The sequence below is a fragment of the Poecilia formosa genome, unplaced genomic scaffold, assembly GCF_000485575.1.
Source record: "Poecilia formosa unplaced genomic scaffold, Poecilia_formosa-5.1.2 Scaffold72, whole genome shotgun sequence".
Classification (NCBI taxonomy): domain Eukaryota; kingdom Metazoa; phylum Chordata; class Actinopteri; order Cyprinodontiformes; family Poeciliidae; genus Poecilia; species Poecilia formosa.
The window spans coordinates 522,469-541,080 of record NW_006800011.1 but is presented as its reverse complement, the minus strand read 5'-3'; the positions used below and the strand labels follow the sequence as shown (position 1 = coordinate 541,080).

The window sequence follows — 18,612 nt, the reverse complement described above, 5'->3', positions numbered from 1 at the left end:
TTAGTGCGTAGTTGTGTGGTGGTTTGGAACATTTCCTTGTCGTGTCCACAGACCTGTGTGTTGGATGTTTGGGGATTTTTCTCCTCCTCCGTCATTGCAGGGTGTGACCGGCAGGTGCAGGCTGCACAGCTGCGGGCTCATTAAGGCTGATCAGGAGGAATTTAAACAGGAGCTGCTTCCCTAAGACAAACGGCAGAGCGCTTTCCTCAAATGGATGGTAATCAGGCCCTCGTTTTCTGGCGGTCCTGCTTCCACAAAGCACTGACGTTAACTAAAATAGCTGAATCACCTCTTCGGCATGTAACTGAGTTTCATAGAGTCCTACTAATGATCGTATTATTCAGTTTAGAGGTGCTGAAGCAGAAATGCATTAGAATCTGCAGAACTGAAGTTTGACACCTGAAGTATAAGACAAGTCTGGAGTTCTTCAGGGAAAACGCCAATGTAGCAAAAAATATAAACCGTATATGCAATTAAAGGGGTGATATTATGTGTTCTCCCATTTTATAGCAAAATCAGAACCATTACACTGCATTTTTTAACAACTGAAGGTATCTAAAACTTAGCTTAAAATAAATTTGACTTTGCAATGAAATTGGACTCTGTCTCTTTAAGAAGCTCCGACTCTTTTTGACAGTCTATCTTCACCACATCATCACAACAATAGTCATCCATTATGGTGTTTACAGTCAACTTATGAATGTTGGACATAGAGACACTCCAGGAATGTTTTTGATGACAGAATATCAGAATGTGATATTATGCTCAAAGTTGATTCTACATAATACCTCATTTTAAATAAGAGCATCAACACTGGATCATTACAGAGTAAATGAAACCAAACACTGTGACCACTGGTTGATAGCACAAAGTTGACATCCTCTTCTTCATCCATGTAATTATTTTTGATGCCAACCCAACATTTATAAAAGTAACTCCTCTTTAACGCTTTCCAAAACGTTTAGGAATGTGTTTATGGAAACTTTGACTGTTCTTCCAAAAGCTCATTTGTGATGTTGGATGAGAAAGTTTTGTAGACCATAAAGTACTGTTTCTCCGGTAAGATTATTTCACTTGTTATATGTGGAAGATGTCTCATTCCAATAGTGATTATGTTCCTTATAGCCAGTACTTTTTCATCAATACTTGGGATTTGACTTAAAACAAGCTCCTATATCTTGCTGAAAAGTTACTTTTAAGTTAGCTTGGTATTATTTCAATTCTATGAAGGTAGTTGCACTAGAAACTAAACATAAAGTACTTGGTTAGTTCAGTGATGCACATGCAATGCCACCTTAAGAGCCAAAACCGGCAGCCAAACACGCCAAACTCAAGAGAGACAAATGAGTTGATCCACAAGTGGGAGAGCCACCTGTTTATATCCAGAGGGAAACCCACTTAATAACCTGCAGGTGGGCTTGCAGCTCAGGCGCAACACTGAGGGAAGAGTGTGGGATAGAGAAAGAACAGCCAAGTGGCACAACTGCTACATTACCATAAGCAAAATACATTGGGGTTTTGGAAGGAAAACCCCCTAAACATTTAGCTTGTTCAGTTAAAAGTCGGGGAATTTGCGGAGTGTTCATTGAATGTGATTACAATCTTGGTAACGGATCACGAATTAGTTTCATCCTTTGCTCTGGCGAGACAATGATTTTCATGCAGAGCAGAATTATACAGCAGATGCGTTAAGATGTGAATGAGGTGACAGATTTGGGAGGGTTGGTATATTTCCTCCGTTCCCTCCTTGCCCCTGGCAGTTGTTGAGTTGGAGCCGTTTGCTTCTCATCAGTGAACAAAACTGACATGGGTAATGAGCTTCCTCATTTTAGCTTGGCAAACAGCTTTTTCAGGAAAGAAGGCGCTTTTGGCAAAGTCGCGGTGTGCAGTTGCTCCCAACATTATTGTCCCTAAACACCTCTGACACAATGAGCCAGTCTGAATACAAACACCAGATACACACACGGCATATCTTTTTCAGTGTGCCATTCAAGCGCTTTAAATCGTCCCACTCACTTTATCAAAACCATATTATTCAGTGTGTGCATAGTGTTGGTTTAAAAAAATACAGTATGTTCTAAAAAAAAATCCTCTATTTATTTACTTATTTGTTTGCAGTCAAGCTTATTTTTATAGCATATTTCAACAAGGAAAATTACTTTCTTCAATTGCTTCCTTTTTTCTAGTGGGAAGAAACGCTTTTAATCATGCAGAGGAAAAAATATCAACTTATATTGTTGATTTTACATTTTCTTAGATATTTTTATTTTTTTTATTTCACTTTCACTTGAGACCTGACTTGAACTTGTCCCTCAAACTCAGGAACTTACTTAGATTTCTCTCCAAAATACTTGAAAAATAATGTGGATTTGTCCCTAAAGACTTCAGACTTTACTTAGAAAGTGACTTGTGAACGTGAGTCTAAGGGTGCGTTGTAAGTCAAACTCTAGTTCATTTGCCTAGAAAGACTGGTTCGTTTGGGTAGGTGTGAATGTGAAGTCAAACGCTGGTAACCATTCAACCGGGAACAAGTTTTTACAGTCAGTTTGGATTGTTTGAATCAGTTTAGTATGAAAAAGAACCTCAGCAACTGAAAATAGAACAAATGTTGCCATTTTGCTCCCCTATCAAACTTATTCACTAAAAGTCATGCATCTTCACAGCCCACAGAAACATGACGCAGATGGTTATAGTGTTTTTTGGGTTTGACTTTGTCGTCGTGTCTACAGCTGGACCTTGCCCGGTTACTGTTGGCAGCACACAGTCCCCTGCACTAACCCAAGCTGCACAGATGACTGTTTATTTGGGAGCTGAAGCTACACACATAAAACCAGTGAATGTTTTGGATTGGTGTGTGGATAAGATTCACCACAGATGCAATATGACAGAAGACATAGCTTCAGTAATCCAGGCAGGTTTGGGTTCACACATCTAGCAGAATCAACACCATGTTTTGAATCATCTGATAACAAACATCTAAACACCAGAATGTCTGAACACTTTTGAAAAAAACAACAACCAAAAAACCAAATAGATCTCCAACACATTAAATGATGAAAACATAATTGCTGTTATCAAGCCTATTAGAAAGTCTGATTGACAATGACAGCATGACATTTCTCCACTCAAGTGAAGTAGATGGAGCATAAAAGCAGACGTTATGTCTCTGTGTGGTAGCAGGGAAAGGCTACCATTAGCTCCACTGCAATGGAACAAGATGAGTTTGCATTATGGAGCTTTCAAAGATATTTTTGACAAACATCTTGTAAAAGCTGTAAAGGATTAAAACCACATCCAAGTATTTTAGCAAAAGACAAAACGGGAAACATTTAAATTAAACTGTAAGAAGTGGGCTTTTTACTATTTGCAAAGGGATAACAACACTACTATATATATAAAAAGCTTTCAAATAATACCAAGGACATAAAATAAATTGTAAAATAATGTAAGAACAGTCTGAGTCTTTATTTCTGAATTTGCTATATTTTTTTCTGGTCCTTCTTTAAATCTCCAAGATGACCAAATATGTACTAACTGGTTGTTTGGGATGTATGCCAGAAAATATCCTCTCCAGTCTTGGCAACAATAAAGTAAACAAGAGGATCATTTAATTGGAATCATGTGGTTTGGTCAAATGAGATTAAGGATCTGGGCCAAATCTGATTTTATAGCCCGTATGTGAACAATATATTTGTTTTATGGCAATCTAAATGGCATTTATTTCTGTTTTCAATTCAGACAAAGGCAGATTTGATGTGGTTATTAAGTCAAATGTGCATCTGACTGAAGTCTGAATGATTATTTCACCTTTCATAGAAGTTAGCATCCAAAGGAAAATCATGTAAAGAAAAGTTCCAGATTAATCAGACTGCACCAAATGCTATGCTTTTAATCATGTCATAAATATCAAGTGGTGTAAAGTTATCAAATTAAGCACTTCATTCCTGATGCCCGTGAAACTGAAAGAAAGCTGAAAAAGGAGCAATCACAAACATCTTTACGTATTGTGATGATGCAGACTTGGTAATATGTTAAGTACACATTTCAGTTTAAACTGCTACAAGTGTTTCTACATTTACATCAATGTGTTTCGTTTATGAACACTTTTTTTCCTTAATGCCATGCAGACAGCAGCGGAGCAGACTGAGGAGAGACCCTTGAAAATAAGAACCCCAACACTCCATCGTTTCATTTACCATCATCACCACAAGGCTACAGGTGCATCAGGAAACACATAAGTGGCCCATAAATAATAGTTTCTCTCGTTTTTTGCTCAGTGAAACAGAATGACTAGATTAATTGTGAAAGTGCTCTCAGCGAGTCTTCAGCTAATTTATGAAGGAGATTTTTCTTACTGCACCAAGGTGGAGAAATTGTTCCACCACCAAAGAAGCCAGCGGAGGTAGCGGGAAGATTTATATACCACAATGTGTATTTTATACTTTTTGAGAAATTAGAAGTAAGTTCAGGGATGCTGCCTTGTCTGTTGCTTGGAACTCTGTTGATTTGCAGTCAGCTAGTCTGGAATGTCCCACCCCTTCACATGTGGTATCATTGAAAAGCCCTAAATGTCCTCTCCAGATACCAAAAGGAATTAATTCAGTAGAATGCAGGGGGTGGGAGATATTCAAGTTTAGAAATGTCCTCTACAGAGGACAAAAATGAACTACTGGTAGTCAGGAGCGCTTTCCTGAGGTTGGGATGGGAGCAGTAGAGGCGAAGCGGAACCTTTGTTTGGGGGACGTTGCTTCCGGGTTGGTTATGGGGCGGAGTTCCGGTTTGCCTCAAACGCAATGTGGATGCTAACGGCAGCGCTTAGGTGCTGACTTCTATTTTATTATCCTTCTGGTCAGTACACGGTGAAAACATACCAAAACTACTCTGTAAGATGTTTCCTTCTCATTTGACCAGTATATAGCTGTGTGTTAGGGTTTTGTGCACCGTTTTGCCAGTAGTTGTCAGTTTTATCAGGCGAGGGTAAAGTTGGCAGCCCGCGCTGCGAAAGTCACGCGAGATAAAGTGATTAGAAGACCGCGATATTTTACTAACTGGGTTTTAAGAGGTTTATTTTGCTTTTATTTGAAAATTATCCAATATTCATTGTGTACAGAGGTAGTTCATCATTCTGACTTGAATGATGCTCCAGGTACATGCTAGATAGCAAGTATTTTACCCAACAAGAAGGTCAAAGTCACTGCCATTCTAATCTTTTAATTTTATCAATACACATATTGTAACTGGAGGTAATTACATTTAGCACTGACACAGCCAGAGTCCCAACTTGAATCCGCTAGAAAACCTGTTGAATTTACAAAAGATTAGGTTGCTAACAAGGCGCCCTTTCGATCTTAAAGACATGAATATTATCACAAAAACATGGAAAGACAAACAAGCAAACAAACAAACAAAAAAGAAATAAACACAGTAGAGGAGACCTGCATTGAAATAATGAAGGAGAATCTGTTCTGCTTTGAGTGGCAGATGCAAAGGAAATCCATTTACCAAAACATCCAGTCTTTGTTGAACCCATTATTTAATTTTTATTATTTATTTTGTTACAGGAAAGGTCAAGAAAATGTCAAAACAGAATTTAACTTAAGTAGAAAATTTTTTATTTCTTCCAGGAATTTAAATTTTCCTCACCCCGCTTTAATAAAAGGGTTATGCAACCTTGACAGCGCTATCTGTTTGAGTACTTTATAGTGTTAATCAGTAATCTGTTTAATTTCACAGATCTGTGGTCAAATCTGCTGAAGGAGTCTGGCACATCCGCACAGCCAGTGTATCAGCATTGCATGGAAGGAGAGCTTCAGGGAACGATGCCCCACTAAACTCAACACTTCTGACATTTAGCACCCCGACATGTCAACTGGTTGAACAGGTCAGATCAAGATTTTCTTTAAATTTAATTACTAAAAACATTACTGCAGTAATGACGGTAACTTATACATGTATAAAGTGGTTTCAAGAAATAAAAAACAAAACAAATAACTGTTTTTTTTCCACCGCTATTAGAAAGGAAGCCAATAAAAAGCCATGGCAGTCATAAAATATTTGATGACTCACTTAGTTAGACTACATTACATGGTAATAGCTGTGTCGTATTTGGTTTGGTAACACCATTCCCATTTGCATCCCTCCAGGCAGCTTAACTTGTTTTGAGAATGGCAAACATGGAGTCCCTCGGGGCAGATCCCACAAAGGAAATGGCCTGTGTCTGTTTGTGTTTGTAAGACACAAAAAAAAAGGAGAATGGAGTGAATGAATTAGGGGGAAGAGAGCTCAGGCATCGCTGAGTCTGAACAGAACGCCGAGCATATGGCTTTGAGTCATTCAGTGGTGGAAAGAGAAAGGTGCTTTTCTTGATTTAATGAAGTGCTGCAGACAGCACTGAGTGTGAGACAGGCTGCTATTTAAGGATTCCTGTTAGTCACAATTATGTATCCTGCCTCAGAACATGAGAGTGAATTTAAAAACAGCTCAATAAAGCTTTTGTTAATTTTTTATTATGACTGTCTAGTTGGGTTTTACTAATCTTGCAGTATTTCCTGAATGAAACAAGATTCTTTTATACTTTTTAAATCACGAAGCTGATGTGTTTTGGCATTTAGATGCTTTTTTAAATAGAAAATACACGCTTCCTTTATATTCCAGAGACAACTCTAGAAAAATGGACATTTGTTAGGGTGAACCTTTCCTTTTAAAGCGAGATGGTAACTTTAAGAGGGGAGCAAGGTGATAGCTGAGTCATGGTGGTATTCAATGTTTAATGCACATGTTTGTGCTCCTGCCTGCAGCAGCAATATCAGTGATAGCGACAACATTCTGCACCTCAACAAAGGCAATCCGCACTCATGTAGAGCTGACATCCGTTTATTTATTTATTTTTTGTTCATTTTGATCATTATGACCTACGGATGTCAGTGTATGAAACATTTTAATATTACAAGTAACTAATTACTTCTCAGCTCTACATTTTGGTCATTACTCCTTGTAAAGTCAGACATTTTTGATGTTTGTAGGAGTTGGTATCAAATAAGTACAGGATAATAATAACAGTCATAATCCCAGAGGCATTGAAAAGGAGGAACAAAGAGAAGAGAAGGAGAAAGTTCAACCTGTTCCTTCCATTGATCATAACGGGCAACTTGTACTGACTGGTCACGTCCCCTACTCCAGCTTCTCTCTGCCCAACTTTCTAACCACACATTAAAGAGGTGCAACAAAAGCAAATGAGGTGGATTAGCAGTCTTCAGTCAGAGGCCTCTTCAGATTCGTTGCAAGACTGAATACTGCCAGAGATGCTTGTTTCCCTCAACATCACCATCCAAAATGACTGAAGGTCTTTGGATAATATCTCTTTAGGACAAATAAATCAATCAATTTTATTTATATAACACATTTCAGCAACAAGGCAGTTCAAAGTGCTTTACATCAGAAAAACACAAAAATACAAAGTTATAGAATACACAGTCAATTGTCAAGAGCCATCGTTACACATCAAAATGTTGAATAATGTTTCATTGATTATGTTTCAAAAGCAACTCTAAACTTCTAGATTTAAAGGTACGCTGTTTTTGCAGTTTTCTGGGAGTTTGTTCCAGATTTGTGGTGCATAGAAGCTGAATGCTGCTTCTCCATGTTTGGTTCTGGGAACCAGAAGACCTGATAAATAAAGTAAATAATCTGAATTGAATGAAATAAACCCCAACATGTGAACAGCCAAACCACTCACTGTTTGTTAAATGCACGTTTCTCCTTCTGACTCTGTTCGGTTATTCAGTTTTTTTGTGTAGCGTTTTTGATTTTCCAGTTCATGTGTCCAGGCTCCGCACCTCCCTGCCAAAAAAGGAAAAAACAATTTCATAGCTTTGCAAAATGATTCCACATTTCAAACGAAAGCGAACATTTGACAGACTGGTGTCTGGTTAGATGTGAAAAAGATTTTCTTTGACTTACTTTTTCACTGCCTCTGGAATGAAAAGTTCTGGATAGCTGAAAGGACATTTCATGAAGGAGAATCATTTCTTTGAAACTTGATTTAAAGACATTTGATTCAGAAACTTACCTTCCTGCTTTTATTCTTCTGTAAAACTTTTACAATGTCTGATATTTTCTAATACTTCTCAATGCTAACCTTCTCTTGAACAATAATTAAGACAACTTTGAGAGGATTCTGTTTAGTGTCAGACTTGTTAAGTTATGGCCATTTAAATGAGATTCATGTAAGCCTCAGTATGGCAGTGTCACTGCTGGAGCACAAATCATTTTATTTATATATATTTATATATATATATAAATCCCTTGGAAAATCAGGGCAATTTCCCCCGTACTTGAAATAAATGGGATTTGATACCCATACTGTATGATGCAATTAGCCACCTGTGGCCTTCATATCAAAGCTATCAGTCATTATTTCCCTGACAGTTCCAGCAATAACTCAATATCTGAAGCTTTTGATTTGCTATCCTGCATGATTTTGCCTTTAACAAAGCTTCACAGAACCAAACCAATTAAACAATCCCCATTCCTGTGGTTTGGTTTAATTCTTGGTTTCGTTATCGTCTGACTTTGACTACACATCTTTTCAGAGTTCAGTAATAGATGGTGCGTTTGCTCGGATGTCTCTGTGTCAAGTTCAGCCTCTGCTGCCGCCGCACAATTAGTGGGGTTAACGAAGCTGTCTGGCAAAGAAATGCAGTTTCACCCACTTAGACCAACACCACCCTGCAAAGCTAACATGCTAACTGAGCCAACACTCAGCTGCTGCGGTGACAGTTTTCCTCCTGCTTCACATGACGACAGACGAAGTGGCTCATTTTAATTTAATCATAATTAGCTCTACAATCCCTAACCTTCCGGTGGGGTCGGAGTTGAGGTGTTATTGGACACCGAGGCAAAGCGAACTGGAAAGTCTTAGCATAACAAACTGGCTAATGTGTATTCATTTGTTTGAGCCAAAGCAGATTGTTCCGTGGCGACAACAATAGAGGAGTTTATTCAAAAGACGCCTTGACAGCTCGTCTTTGCTGCATCACGACAGCGCGCCTTGCGTGACTCAGTAATTGAATGCTGTAAACAAATTGGCTCCCAACCAAACAATGCTCTGGATGCCTGACTGTCCGGTTAATAATCATGTTTTCCTGCTTTTCAACTCCACTTGTCATTTTGATTTGTTAAGTGACTTACGAGGAAGCTAAGATGTAGATTTTATGAACTCACTGAATTGAGAGTGGAGTAGAGTTGGCTGAACTCCTCACACCCTCCTCATTACTCCTTCAGTGTAGTTCAGGTCTATCTTGTTCTTGCTGTTGAAAATTCCCTTTAGCAAGACGCCACAGGCAGTACAGGGTTTTATCCAGCCTATGTAGTTTTAGAGTAGCGCTCTTTCTCCCCCACCTGTTGCTGTGTCACTCAGCTGTGTAGCCAATGGAGGGGAATAGCTATAAAAATTTGGCTCTTGTCAAGACAAGTACTTGTCATTATTTTTAAGTTAGTGAGAGTTTAACCTTAAATTTGCAAACAGCTGCAGGGGGAGAGCATGTCTCTCAGCACAACACAAATCCAACTGCAGCTTCACTAATGGTGGGGATTGCTTCTTGGCTAAACATAGCTCACGTCAACCTTTCCTTATAAAGAGCAGAGTGGCACAACAGAGTTAACATTCAATGCAATGAGTATGTTTTCTAAATTTAGCTGGAAGGCTTTTTTTTTCCAATGGACCCCAGTGTTCATAGGGGTAAGGTATTAACAATCATGTGGTTAGCAATCATGTTACCTCCAGTTATTTTGATGATGTTAAATATCTACAATAACTTGAATTGAAATGTGACTATAACCATGTCTAACGCTTTGAAATGAGCGTCTGTATTGTTTTTAGAACACCCTACTCTTTCTGACACTCCTCCTTCACCACATTGTAACAATACTTCTCCATGCTGCCCATTGACGTCTTTCACAACTGTTTTTAGGAAAGCTGCAGTTTGAATGTCAGCTCAGCAGATGCGCAGGTCACCAGTTGTTTGCTAACTGCTGCCGCTAGTCTTATGGAGCCTCTTTTGCCAACTGTTCAGCAAGAAAAATAGCTATTGGTTACATTAAAAGAAATCAAAACTTCATAGTTTTCATTTGTACCATTTGGAAATATGGAAAAAAGTGATGAGGAGACAGCAGTTGTTATACAGACCAACGTCACCAAGAAGCAATGTGAGCGTTTAAGAATAAACTCATATCACTAGCTGAATTTCCATTGCACAATTTGACATTTGGAAAGTAAATTTGCTTATTGGAAACACCAATTTTGGGAAAACGTTTTTGTTAAAAGGTTTTAGCGCTCGGATGAAGTGGCTTTTTTTGGCCGTATTGAAACGTTTGTCGTTTATTTTGCCAAACTGCAATGGAGTCACTTTTTTTCTCATCACGAGTCACATGATCAACAATCGGATGTCATAACTGGCGGAAACTACAAAGAAGAAGATGACAGGAAATGTTAGGAGAATGTCACGACATGTTTTTAATTACTTATCACATCAACAAAGTTATTCATGTGTGCTTTTATTTGTGTTTCTTATTTCATGGAAACACCCCAATTGCGAAATTGTGTTTTTTTTTGTGTGTGTGTGAAAAACGGCTATTGTCTTTGTAATCGCTGCAACCTACGAAGATCATAGTTCATTTAATGCCCATTTAAACACATCAGAAGACATTTACTAAAGCTTTCCTTGGGTATACCTTCTGGATGTGACAGAGTGAGACAGAAAGGGGATTCACTTTCCGTCCTGCAGTAAAAGCTCTGGATTGCATGTCACTGCTCTGGCGATCATCCAGACCTTCCATTAGGTCGTCACCAGACCATGGCAGGAAAGGCCTTTGCCACTCTGCTCAACAACTGAAGAAATAGTCTGTGCTGATACCTTACTAGACCCTGTACGTGTGACTGTAAGTCTTGTACCTTTTTCACTTTTCCTTGGTGCTGGAATGTTTAAAGGATTATGGAGAGATTTGCCTCTTAAAGCATTTATTGGTTTATTTTTTGGAATAAACAATCATAGCTGCTTTCTGGTTGGTGGATTTTGTGAAGAAGTCCACTTGGAATCTCTTTATCAAATCACATGTTTTATTTTTAGTAACAAAAAATCATCATCATGTTTGGTCATTTCACGAGTGCATCGTTATTAAAAAAACAAAGGGCCTGGAGTAAAACCACCTTTAGAGGTTGTTCAGCATTTGCCGATTCACAGATTTGCTGATTTTTTTTTTTTTTTTGTGGAAAGGAATCCTAATTATTCAGGAAACCCAACTTATCTGTTCATCTTTTTCAAATTGCTCATCTAAATATTAGAAAATGCAGCTTTAGAGCTGAAATGGTGCAGTGCTACTCTACACACAACTGGATAGCATTTGCAAACCAGCCAATCAAGCAGCGCCATTTATTTACCTTTGCACTGATTGGCTGTTCTCCTAACAGCAGAGATAATGCACACTGCAGATATCTCTCTGATTGTCCTGAGATGGTGTATATATGTATATTCAGGTAACCATCTGTTCTCATCCACATTGGTTTTCCTTTGGATTCCCTGTTAATAGTAAAATCACAGCCAAGTGTTATGTTTTATGTAATATAAGCAGCAACAGAGCGAACAGATGGCTTCAGTTAAGTTTTTGTGGTCCTCTCCCAAAAGGTGCCTTCTGGTTCGCACAAGCAAAACACTATGAAACGTATCACAACTTGTAGACTTTCTTTGTAACTTATAGATATTGGTGACGTCCCAATCCAATCCTAAGTAGTGTGTCTGGTTTGAGTCTCTTTTGTGGCTTCAGAGTTGCTGAAATATCCCCAAAGTGCTCAGAACAACTTTTTTTTTGCAAATGAATCATATTTTAAAAATTTGCAAGTCATGCTTTCAGTGAGTCTTACCAGAGAGTAAATATCCTAGCATTAGCTTAGCACTTTTACCACACTGTTCAACATTAAGCCATTGTTTCAGGTAATGGCTTTCAGAGCATCATAGGGTTTTTTTGCCTTCTTGACCTCATGTTGAAGCAGCATATTAAGCTATGCTACAGAAACCTTCCTTTGGAGAAAATATATGTTTGTCTCAAGGAAACCAATCAGCTGAAATAAGTGATGCACCAAGAAATATGCTGGAGTCTTTTCCAGATCACAGATTGTGTCATAATTGAGACCTACCAGGTCTGGTTGATAAAACTGTTCAGTGTACAGAAGGAAGCGGGTTAAAGTTAGCCATTATTAGTGTTAGAGTTGTTACATTTTCTGATATGAAAATAACTCTACCAATGAACATTAATATTCATCTTGGAAATAATTCCCAAACGGTTGAGCAGCAAGTTGATCTAAGAATTGCAGCTTTCTGGAAAATGACTCAAAGTTTCCCCCAATCTGAGGAAGTTTTGTCAATTGGCAGATAACAGGAAGAAGTCTGAGTTTTTGATGATTTACAGTAAACAGCATCAATATTGATAATTTTAATCTGGTATTAAACTGAAACTCGGTATCAGTGTGACTGATAGTAATAGGAATGAAAAAAAAAATCGAGATTGGGATGTTTCTAATGGAGATAAATGCAATTGTAAACATAAGTAAGCTTTTCTGTCCAAGTGCCATTTATTTAAGAAAACAGTGCTTATTACATGACCAAACTGTAGCATTTAGCCAGCCCTAACCATATCTTTTTTACAACTCTAGTACAAGTCTATTTACAAGATCCAACTAACAGAAACATACAATTTTCACATGGGCCTTTTTCATTAATTACAAAAATCCTCAAGTGTTTCCAAAAATAAAAAATACCGATTGATGATTGAGAGATAAATAGATAAATACACAAGCATCCGATCAGACTCAGTCATCCAATAAATAAATAGAACAATAAATAACATTCAGAAGATTCTTTGGGCAAACTCGGCCCGTTTCATTTGCCTCACAGGTTCTGGCATTGGTCTCGATGCCAGTCTGAGCACAGTACAGCACGCTGACGGAATCAGCTTTTACTTATGGGGATGAGAAAAATTAAGAAATGCACCGGATATGTGCCATGAAACAGCAAGTGAAACAACAATTATATTGAGGCACTTTAAAGGATGTTCCAGGAAATGACAACATTTCCGTGCGTCTTCCCCAAGAGGAAACTAAATGCAAGACGTGAAACAACATTCAATCGACAAAAAATTGAATGGCTGCCCATCTAATCATGTTAACATATTTTTGTGTGTGTTTTTTTTTTTCTTTTTTTTTTTTACAATTTTGGGACTGAACATTGTAAAATTACTTATAAAATAGAACCAGTGAGTTGTAAAACAAAACAAACATTGGAGAAAAACTATGGTGAAAAAAATATGAGGCAATAGCAAAAAAATAAAAAAGAAACAAAACAATGTTACATCTTCCCTTTTTGAGTCCGTGAGGAACATCAGTGCGTGTTCTCTGTGTTTGTCGAATCTGAGTGAGTTTCCGACTGCTCTCCAAAAATCCCCGCCAGAGTTTTAAAGTGAGGCCCCCAGTCACTGAGGTAGTCGTAGTCCTCCTCAAAGTCTACTGCGAGCGACTCGATGGAGCTGAGAGACTCTGCCACCGAGCCGTCCCCCTCGTACGCGTACGTGGCCAAAGAGTCGTAGGGCGGAGCCGAGTTGTCTGTGTCGTGCTCTTTCAGCCGCTGGTTGATGAAGTCTCGGATGTCTGAGCTGTCCTGAGAGGCGGGCGGCCTGGGGCCTCGCTGCGTCTCGGGCTTGATGTCCCTGCGGTACAGGTTCTCCTTGACAACCTTGGGGTTTCGAAGGGTCCCCATGTCAAAGGCATGTGTGTCCTCTTCCCCTCCTCCTTCGTCGTCGTAGTGGATCACATTATCTCGGATGTCCTCTTTGGAGGACATGAGGGTTTCCTTTTTCTTCTGCCGTCTTAATCCCACGTAGAGCACGACGATAACTGGGGAAGGAAATTAAAAAAGCTCGGTGTTAGAGAAGGTTTTTAGATAGTGGAGCCCACCAGGGGGCGATAGTGGAGCTTTAGAAAGCTGGAGGAGAGATGAGAAGAAAATACAACAAAAACTTAAATCTAATAAATTTTTAATTCTACTTTTTTCCATGAAATCTGATTTGCTTTTCAATCATTATAAAACATACACTGAAATAAAATAAATTACTGAAATGTTATTTGCCATGCTCAACCTTCTGATTGGCTGAAAGTAAGATTCATTGAAAAATTCTGTTTTCCTGTTAGTAACTGAACTCATTTGTGTAAACTCTGTACCTAAGAACTGATTTACAGGCTCTGACTAGTCAGGTTAACTGGACTTTGGCCTGTCACGATGATATATTTTGCCAGACCATAAATTGTCCCAGAAGTTGTTATGATAAACAATAATGATGTTGTTTTGAGACCATTTTCAAGTAATGTCATTATAATATAAATGCACCCTCTCAAAGATGAATAAACTTTGATTTCTAATGACCATTTAATACTGGACCTGGAAGACATTTGAAATATTCAAAATAAATAAAACAACAAATAAAATGGATAAAGTCTGTAAATAAAATTGTCCTTCAAAAAAGGGGACAGTTGAGACCAAAGCACCACTGAAGTCTTTTGTCATCCAGTCGTTGGTAGAAGGAGAGACACGAGAAATACAAACAATCATGCAAATGGAAACGAAGTTTCTTTTAATTCATCATGTGATGAATTGATTTATTGCTTATTGGCTTACATTTTACAGAAGCATTCAGTCAGAATGTAAGTTTGTCTGAAGATTGGTCCTGACTGTGCTGTTATGTTAATCTTGCTGGTCTGGAACCAACATGCAATCCTTTACTGTTCTGTTTGGGTTTGTTGTCTTGTTGAACTGCAAAACGCTTGTTAACTGGCTATAAATTGAAATCAGGTGTGCTGAAAGCAGAGAAACCAAAACCACCTCTCCAGGTCAGTGTGGAGTCTGATAAAAAATGTAAAAGTTTTATGACAAACATTAAACATTATCATTATTATACAGCAGATTGTATGGTTCTGTACAATAGGTTGACAGCCACTGTGGCTATTTTATGAACAGTCTGTAATTTAAAAAAAATATATTTAAAGTACATTTCACCCACCTTACTTAGCAATTAATATAGCCAGCTGTTGGCAATGCAGCATTTTTTTAACTTCCAGTTCCCAGATGATTTAAAGATCATGAGAGTTTATCCCAACATGAACATTTTCTCAATTTCCTGGTTGTACATCTTGGATTTTATTTAGTATCATTAAACTTTTTTTTTAGGTCATTCTTTATGCGAAAGCTCCTGCAAACTCTTCCATCCGAGTTTATTATCTCATTAGCATTTATATCATGCTAACATGAAGCAGAAAGATGATGAACATTGTATTCGTCTAGTGAGCAAGTTAACATACTGACATTAGCAATTAACTCACAGGCTCCCCTGTGCCTACAGTACGGACTTGAAATCTGACTTTAAATGACTCTGAGTCCTGCTCAAACATCTAAGTTAGCTCATTATTTCAATTACACAGACAATGCTTGTTTTATTTTAACTTCTTTTAACGGTGAGTTGAAACAACAGTGATGTGCATGCTTTGTCTGAAGTATTTCTTATTACTAACTGCGGGTCTGGCTATTTTCCAACATACAGTTTAACGCCTGCTGGTCTGATTTGGGCTCAACCATGAATAGGTAAAAACAAAAAAACAGATTAAGACCTATGACGTGATAAGTTTGGAAAAAATACCAGTTACCTGACAGGAAGACAAGACTTTTCAACAAAAACATAAAACTAATACTTCTAGTTACTTCAAACAGAAAAACAGATAAATGATTAAATCTGATCACATTTGCAATATTATTTCAATTTGGGGGAGGAAAGGGCAACGGAGGGGCTTGAAAAAAATCCATGATTCCTCGCACTAGAGATGAAATCTTTGAGTTGGGATTGTTTTTAGTTATTTGTATGGCATTTTAATTGTGAAACATGAAAAAGAGGATTTTTATGTCAGTGGGACTTTCCTGGTAAAAAGAAATTAAGGACTTTGGGTTGCAAAAACATTTTAACGGTTTTGGTACCGTATCTTTTTCAAACCTTGCTGTCCTTTGATATCAGTAGCCAATCCATTCCCACATGAACATTAATTAGAGGCTAATTTTAACTCATGGAAACAAAAAAAGCCCTCGGCGGTTCCCTAAACGGCTTATTTTAGACAGCATAGTAGACCACTGTTGTGTTGTTTTCTTCCCGATGCAAAGCAGTAAATTTCCTGCTCTCTCTTCTCCCTTGTCAGTGCAATCTGTCTTACTCTGTCTATCTCCCCTCTGCGTCCCTTGGTCTGTCTGTGCTCTGAATAATGCAGTAAATATGTGTTTTTCTTCTTGCTCTGTGATGTATAGCTGCACTTCAGTGGTGGAGCAATGGTAGGAATAACTCTGAAATCAGTCAGTGAAATGAAAGAGTCAAATAAATACATTGAAGTTGAAAAAATAGGTCTCCTGCTTTAATCCCCTCCTTTATATAACTTTTCTGCTTTTCTTCACTTGCAAATGAATTCATCAACCGTTCTGTGGTGTGGCAGCTCCCCCTAGTGGCGCATTTTCAGACTTCAGCAGGACGGTGCGTTAATGTAGGGCATTCTAGTCGCATGCCGAGCCGTCACGTTGTCCGTGCTCATCAGTTTGGAGGGAATAAGAAGCAAAGTGAAGCTCTCGCAACGATCTGTTTCATTTGCATCATTATTTGTCCTGGTACAACAAATCCTGCTCAGTGTCTCTACGGAAACGCTCACAGTGTGAGTTCAGAGTCTCTCTGCCGCTTCCCTTGTCGGGGACAGTCTGACAGTTTGGCGTCAGCCTCAGCCTTGAGGGGCTGACTCAAGCGAGAGCTTTGAAGACAGCCTTCAGATGGAGAGGACACACCGAGACGGCTATGCAGCAACCCACCACAATCCAGTATAAGCCTTTGTATGCTTGATAACATACTAAACACTCAGCCGTGAGTGGATATGTCACCTGAATGCATTCAGAAGGCGCATAAAAAATTGGATTAAGAATGAGAAAGGGTTTCAATTCCATGTTGGGTGTCAATTAGGAAAGGTAATAGTACTAAAAATAAAGCTGGAACATGTAGTTTATCATATATAGAAGATGTATGAAATAGAAAAAAATCAAGCTCCTCTGCCTTCTTCGGCGCACACAGTGCTAACTAGAAACAACCAACAAAGCCAGGAGGCGAGTCTTAGCGCTGTCAATCATGCCCATGCTCACACTGCTTTCAGCAGAGCCTGTTGTGAAATGCTAGTTTGCATGGTCACCAATGATGGCGGATAAACAGCTTTTCTGTAAAGGTAAGTTGTTTCATAAGCACATTTAGCAGCATGTTCACAAAGATGATTGACAGCACTAAGACCCTCCTCCTTGCTCTGATTGGTTGTTTATGGCCAGGAACTGTGCATGTCTCATAACAAATTGTCACGACGTGATAATTTATCAACTATATAAATGTAACATATGGCAACTTTAGATGTTGGAGCACAATTTTCACTGTAAAACCAAACATTTACTTCTCTTGAAATATGCAGATCAGTTGGGAAAGTTAATAGTAGAAGATTAAAGGAAAAAGTGGGGTATTTTTCTTTTCCTTTTTTTTACCGTGACCTTGTGGAAAGCATTAAAAGCTGTAGCATGGGAGGCATCGACATGGCAGAAAGATTAAATTTAGTTTATAGAGCTTAGTGGTTCCTCCCCCCGATCTTTAACGTCCCACTGAATGATCATATATGGGAGATTTAATTAAGCCCGGCTGCTCTTGGAAAAATCCCTGCTCTGATGGTGAAAAAAGGCAAAAATGCATTACAGTGAAATGCTGAAGCACATCTAAACATCTAAGCATTTAGTACATATCTATTAACGTCTCTACATTAATCAGCCTCTATGTATGAAACCTGCAGAAAACTGTTAGGAAGGAAAACATCGGTAATATATGGATGGCAATGGACAAACCTAAGAAAAGAACCCAAATAACCCCATATTTTTAGGACAAATTTTTTCTGTCATTAATAAGATCACTTTTAGATTTTCTGTTTAATTTGATGGCAAACAAATAAACTGTGAAACGAAAGTCGTTGTCTTCGGTAGCAGCACAAATCACCAACGGCAAATGAATGGCCGTGGAATAGAAATGTCAGTAGTTTGACATTTTATAAAATGTCAACATCTCTCTTTTTGACAACAGTTAGACGTGGTGATCAATACCACTATCCTGGAATCCGGTCGTCACCATTCTCCTCTGACTGCAGAGCAGGACGCTACTGCCCCCACAAGTAAGAAACAGAAAACAGTTGGTCAAACTTCAGTTGGTTTTAGCACAGCTTTTTGGAAATGCCATTTTCCTTGTCGCCTGCAGACTCCATGCTAAGCTGCATTTTCTTGCTAATGGTTCATGTTAGGACATCTCAAAATCTTACAGGGAAAAATATTTTCTTGCAAAAAACACACACAAAACACACCCTATTCTTCACACACCTGGCAGGTTAACCTTCTTAAACATTGAGGTTACTTTTTGAAATTACTTCTGCAACTTCCAGAAAACTTTCTGAAATTATCAGGTTACTTTTGTGCA

At 38.4% G+C, this 18,612-nt stretch overlaps 1 protein-coding gene and 1 long non-coding RNA gene across 4 annotated transcripts in view; one reads left to right on the top strand and one right to left on the bottom strand.

Annotated features, from left to right (window-relative positions):
- Window positions 1-4,690: 4,690 nt before the first annotated feature.
- Window positions 4,691-18,612, top strand: part of LOC103140506 (uncharacterized) — a 48,635-nt gene continuing 34,713 nt past the window's right edge. The window contains exons 1-3 of one of the 3 annotated variants that reach the window (XR_001662605.1): window positions 4,691-5,019; window positions 5,734-5,881; window positions 6,798-6,856. This is a non-coding gene — a long non-coding RNA (uncharacterized LOC103140506). Of the gene's footprint in view, window positions 5,020-5,733; window positions 5,882-6,143; window positions 6,507-6,797; window positions 6,857-18,612 lie in introns of those variants that run through there. The other 2 variants (XR_001662606.1, XR_001662604.1) reach the window with 2 other exon arrangements.
- The window catches only part of LOC103140508 (cadherin-12), a 161,808-nt gene continuing 155,797 nt past the window's right edge, over window positions 12,602-18,612 (bottom strand). The window contains exon 12 of the mRNA XM_007555689.2: window positions 12,602-13,942. Coding sequence (XP_007555751.1) covers window positions 13,431-13,942 — 512 coding nt within the window. The 3' untranslated portion in view covers window positions 12,602-13,430. The remainder of the gene's footprint in view (window positions 13,943-18,612) is intronic.